The following is a 6,054-nucleotide window of genomic DNA, read 5'->3' on the forward strand; positions in this document are numbered from 1 at the left end:
TAGATAGGATAGTGAAGAAGGCGTTTGGTATGCTTTCCTTTATTGGTCAGAGTATTCAGTACAGGAGTTGGGAGGTCATGTTGCGGCTGTACAGGACATTGGTTAGGCTACTGTTGGAATGTTGTGTGCAATTCTGGTCTCCTTCCTATCGGAAAGATGTTGTGAAACTTGAAAGGGTTCAGAAAAGATTTACAAAGATGTTGCCAGAGTTGGAGGATTTGAGCTATAGGGAGAGGCTGAACATGCTGGGGCTGTTTTCCCTAGAGTGTCGGAGGCTGAGGGGTGACCTTATAGAGATTTATAAAATTATGAGGAGCATGGATAGGATAAATAGACAAAGTCTTTTCCCTGGTGTGGGGGAGCCCAGAACCGAGGGCATAGGTTTAGGGTGAGAGGGGAAAGATATAAAACAGACCTACGGGGCAACGTTTCATACAGAGGGTGGTACAGGTATGGAATGAGCTGCCAGAGGAAGTGGTGGAGGCTGGTACAATTGCAACATTTAAGAGGCATTTGGATGTGTATATGAATAGGAAGGGTTTGGAGGGATATGGGCTGGGTGCTGGCAGGTGGGACTAGATTGGATTGGGATATCTGGTTGGCATGGATGGGTTGGACCAAAGGGTCTGTTTTCATGCTGTACATCTCTATGACTATGACTTGTGATTCAGTCTGTCAACATCCACTCATAACATTTGTACTATCTTTTGACACTCTTAAATACCTGGAATTATCATGCAATGATCACTATGCCTATAAATTCTGTGCCTGTGTGCATCCTTCCACTTCACCTGACGTAGGACCAGTGCTATGAAAGCTTGTGGTTTCATAGCAAACTATTGAACTTATAACCTGGTGTCCTACAACTTCTGACTTTGTCCACACTAGACCAACACCAGCAAATAATCCTGACCCACGGCCCAGATCCCAGGATGGGGTGAGTTATCATCTGAGGAAATGCTGGACAGGCTGATCCTGTAGCTCCAAGTGAAGTTTAAACAAATGAGAAATGATCTAATGGAAACATGTTTAAGATACTGAAGGGACACAACAGGGTAGAAGCTGAAAGGATGCTTTCCTTTGTGACTTGAATTAGGGGACATAGTTTAAAAATAAGTGATTGCCCATTTAAGATAGAAATGAGAATTTCCCTCTCCCAAGTTTGATCTCTTCCCCAGAGAGTGACAGAGGCAGGGTCACTGAATTGTTTTAAGGTAAGAGTCGATAGATTTTTTGGTGGGGAAGATTTGAACTGAAGACCCAAGTACAATATTGTGGGGGTTGCGCTTTTCTGGTACTATCACTATTGCAAACCATGTCCAAATGAACAAGAGTTATAGAGGGTAGGCAGGAATGTCAAACTGAGGCCCCAATCACAGCAGCCATGAGCTATAAGGAGGGATTAGACAGGTGTGGACTATTTTCCTCAGATCACAGAAGGCTAAAAGAGGACACGATTGAGATGTGTACGACTATGAGGAGTAAGGGAGCAGCTGGACCCCTTGGTTGAGGGATCAATCACAAGATGGCATAGTTTTACAGTAAGAGATGGGAATTTCAACATGGATTTGGGAAAAATTTTTTTTATCATTCTGCGGGTGGTGAGAATCTGGAATGCACTGCCCAGTGAGGTCATGGAGACCAGAAACATTACAACCTTTAAAAAGTATTTGGATGAGTGTCTGAAATATCATAACATTCAAGGTTATGGAACAAATGCAAGGCACTGGGATTAGTGCACCTTTAGTGGTAGTTATTGTTGGTGCAGATGCGATGGGCCAAAGGGCCTTTACTGTACTGTATGAATCTATGACTTTATAGCAATGGTCCTATTAAATGGCAGAGCAAACTCAAAGGGGAAATAACCCCCTCCTCTCCTAATTCATACCTGGGCCTGTACATCAGCCTGCAGCATTGGCTGAACTATGAAGAACCTCAACTCTTCCAAAAGGCTAGGATGGAGTATAAAAGAGATATACTGATTTTGCTCAAACTATACATGGCTATAATCAGGCAACAGCTGGAGTACTGTGAACATTAGCAAATGCATGGAGGAATGCATATCAGAGGTCAATCTGGGAGTTCCCCAACTGGAAACCTTGGATGAACCAGGAAAGCCACTGCCTACTGAAGGCCAGTTGTGCAGCGTTCAAGTCAGAAGACCCAGATCTATACAGGTATGACCTCTGCAAAGCCATCAGAAATGTCAAGAGGCATTATAAGGTAGAGGCCCAAACCAACCATACGGACATCCGCCACCCATTGTGAGGCCTAACCAACATAATGGAGCAGAGCAAGATAGTGGACAAAGACACATCCCTCCTTGATGGGCTGACTATCTTCTATGCTCGGTTTGAACAGAATGCCTGCAGGGCGGTGTCATCTGCCCCGACAGCCCCAGACGCACCTATCCCTTCAGACACCGTTGCAGATGTCAGATCAGTCCTCCTGGGAGTCAACTCAAGGAATGTGACGCGCCCAGATGGAGTCACCGGCCATACACTTCGATCCTGTGTGGACCAGCTGACAGAGGTATTCACTGACATCTTCAACCTCTCCCTCCTCGAGGCCAAAGTTCCTACCTGATTCAAGAAGATCACCATTGTCCCAGTACCAAAGAAACCACATGCAACATATTTTAATGACTACCGACCAATGGCTCTGACCTTCATAATCATGAAGTATTTTGAAAGGCTGGTTATGGCACACATCAACTCTACTTTCCCAGCTGCCTCAATCACCTGCAATTTGCCTACCAACATAACAGGTCCACAGAGTATGCAGTTTCCCTAATCCCGCACTTATCTCTCGACAACAATGAAACACCTACAATCAGACTCCTACTCATTCACTGCAGTTCCACTTCGACACCATTAGCCCCTCAAGACTGATCTCAAAACTCTCGGTTCTGCCCTCTGCAAATGGATCCTCAGCTTCTTGACCCAGAGACTGAAATCAGTGAAGAGAGGTAACTGCACCTTCTCCATGATAATGCTCAACACTGGAGCTCCCCCCCACCATGGATACGCTCTCAGCTCCCTCCTGTACACTCATGACTCCAAATGAATGCCATCTACAAGTGTGCTGATGACACCACTGTGGCAGAATGGATATCAAACAACGGTAAGTCAGAGTACAGAAAGGAGAAAGAGGACTTGGTGTTCTGGTGTAATAATAACAACCTCTCTCTCTCATTTTCAGCAAAAGAACTGATCATTGACTTCAGAATCATAGAATCCCTACAGTGTAGAAACAGACCATTCAGCCCAACAAGTCCACACCGACCTTCTGAAGAGTAACCCACCCAGACCCATTCCCCCCACCCTACATCTACCACTGACTAATACAGCTAACCTACACATCGCTGAACACTATGGGTAATTTAGCATGGCCAAATCACCTAACCTGTACATCTTTGGATGTGGGAAGAAAGCAGAGCACCCAGAGAAAACCCACGCAGACATGGGGAGATTGTGCAAACTCCACACAGACAGTTACAGAAGGCAGGAATCAAACTCGGGTCCCTGCCACTGTAGATTTTTTTTTAGATTAGATTCTCTCCAGTGTGGAAACAGGCCCTTCGGCCCAACAAGTCCACACCGCCCCTCTGAATAGAAACCCACCCCCCTACCCTATATTTACCCCCTACCCTATATTTACCCCTGACTAACACTGTGGGCAATTTAGCATGGCCAATTTACCTGACCTGCACATTTTTGGACTGTGGGAGGAAACCGGAGCACCCGGAGGAAACCCACACAGACACGGGGAGAATGTACAAACTCCACACAGTCAGGCGGGAATCAAACCCAGGACCCAGGACCCTGGGGCTGTGAGGCAGCACCGCTAACAACTGAGCCACAGAAAGGAGGAGAACATCACCCCGATCTACATCAACAGAGTGGAAGTTAGATTAGATTAGATTAATTACAGAGTGAAAACAGACCCTTCGGCCCAACAAGTCCACACTGACCCGCCAAAGTGCAACCCACCCACACGCATTCCCCTACATTTACCCCTTACCTAACACTACGGGCAATTCAGCATGGCCAATTCACCTGACCTGCACATCTTTGGACTGTGGGAGGAAACCGGAGGAAACCCACGCAGGCACGGGGAGAATGTGCAAACTCCACACAGTCAGTCGCCTGAGACGGGAATCGAACCCGGGTCTCTGGCGCTGTGTAAATTATTTAAGGGTTATGGGGAAAGGAAGGAAAGTGAAGTTGAGGATTATCAGATCAGCCATGATCTTACTGAAAAGTAGAGCAGGCTTAATAGACTGAATGGCCTATTCTTATTCCTGTGTCTTCTGGTTCTTCTTCTTAACTCTGAGCTCAAGTCATGAGGAATCAACAGCATGGCTGACCCTGTACTGCAATATCTCAGTGTCCAGAACTAAACACAATGCAACTTCATTGAGCATTTGGATCCTGATTGACCTTGTGCTATTGTTTAGCACTAGTCACTGAGCTGTTTGACATCTGCTTGTCTATCGAGAGCTCTTCCCAGGGTTATATTTACTGGTACCTTCTTAAAAAGCAGTCGCCAGTATTCCTCCCAGTCACGGTCCTGTTTTACAATATCTGCCTCTTCATCCACTATACCTTGTTCATCATATAGTCCACGCTGCTCCCCATCACTCAGCACAGCATACACTTTACCCAGGATCTGTTGGAAGTACAAGCAGGGATAGCTGCGTCAATGATCAGAAGGACGCCGAAGTATTCAAAAGTAGATTCTCAAAAGATTACACTCTAAGACTAAGTGCTAGTCATAAAGGAGTTGTATCCTGTCCTCATGCAGCACCCACACTGGTAACCATCCAGTCCAATGCTCAGATCATAACTAATCACTATATGACAGTCAGAGTTCAGTTTGGGTTCTGGGCTCTAAGACAGACTTAGACTAGAGTGAGTTGAAAAAACCATTTAATGTTTGGACTGTGGTTTTGCTTGGTAATGACCATTTCTTGGATGATTCCTGGGTGCATAGACACAGCTTCGTGTTTCAACAGAAACATCCAGCCGAGGAAGGAGGTGGCATCTCAATGTCATGCTCTTCTTTCTGTATGGGTGAGGGGACCACCCTGAGAGGCACTGAAAGGACAAATCCTCAACCACTGAATTAATGTATTTTTGCTTTTATTATTTTAGAGGATGTTGGTTGGCCAGCATTTATTGCCCAACTCTAGTTGCCCTTGAGCAGCTGGTGAGCTGCTTTCTTGAACTGCTGCAGTGAATGGGATGTAGGTTGGCCCAAAATGCCCTTAGGGAAGGAACTTCAGGATTTTGACCCAGTGACACTGAGGCAATGGCGATATATTTTCAAGTTCAGATCATGAGTGGCTTGAAGAGGAACTTGGCGTGGAACTTGAAGGGTAAGGTGGTGTTCCCGTGTATCTACTGTCCTTGTCCCTCTAGATGGAAGTGGGCACGGGTTTAGAAAGTGCTATCTAAGAGGCCTTATGAATTTATGTCGTGCATCTTATGGACGGCACACATTGCTGCTACTGAGCATCAGTGATGGAGAGTGTCGATGTTTGTGGATGTGGTGCCAATCAAGCAGACTGCTTTGTCCTGAACGATGTCAAGTTTATTGAGTGCTGTGAAAGCTGCATTCATCCAGGTAAGCAGGGAGTATTCCAGCACACTCCTGAACCGTGTTTCAAGAAGCTGCAGTGTCTCTGGATGAACAGTGCCAACTGACCAAAATTACCTGGAATTTCTCAGTAGCCTTTTCCTTCTCCACATCTGTTACCCTGTCAGGATGAACCTGGAGAGATACCTTCCGATATCCCCTTCGGATCTCTCCCTCCGAGGCTCCTGATCTCACACCCAAAACCTGGTAGAGGTCTGATGTCCCAAAGGTCTCCTCACATTGTTCCAGCAGACCCATGACCAAGCCAGCTCTGAAGGTACCTGTCAAGAAAGCAGTTTGTCAGCGACAGATTCCCCAACCCAAACTAAATATCAACAAAATGGGCACCAGCACATACACACACACTCTCTACCTCCCTGTCTCTCTGCACCCCCACCCTCCCTGTCTCTCTGC

The 6,054-nt window shown here is 46.2% G+C and overlaps 1 protein-coding gene across 1 annotated transcript in view; it reads right to left on the bottom strand.

Annotated features, from left to right (window-relative positions):
* dnajc9 (DnaJ (Hsp40) homolog, subfamily C, member 9) overlaps positions 1-6,054 on the bottom strand; it is a 13,062-nt gene that overhangs the window by 6,070 nt on the left and 938 nt on the right. The window contains exons 2-3 of the mRNA XM_043678637.1: positions 5,719-5,921; positions 4,531-4,671 (exon numbers count right to left, since the gene is read on the bottom strand). Of these exons, the coding sequence (XP_043534572.1) occupies positions 4,531-4,671; positions 5,719-5,898 (321 nt within the window). The 5' untranslated portion in view covers positions 5,899-5,921. The remainder of the gene's footprint in view (positions 1-4,530; positions 4,672-5,718; positions 5,922-6,054) is intronic.

This window comes from Chiloscyllium plagiosum, chromosome 38 (genome assembly GCF_004010195.1).
Source record: "Chiloscyllium plagiosum isolate BGI_BamShark_2017 chromosome 38, ASM401019v2, whole genome shotgun sequence".
In the NCBI taxonomy this organism is placed as follows: domain Eukaryota; kingdom Metazoa; phylum Chordata; class Chondrichthyes; order Orectolobiformes; family Hemiscylliidae; genus Chiloscyllium; species Chiloscyllium plagiosum.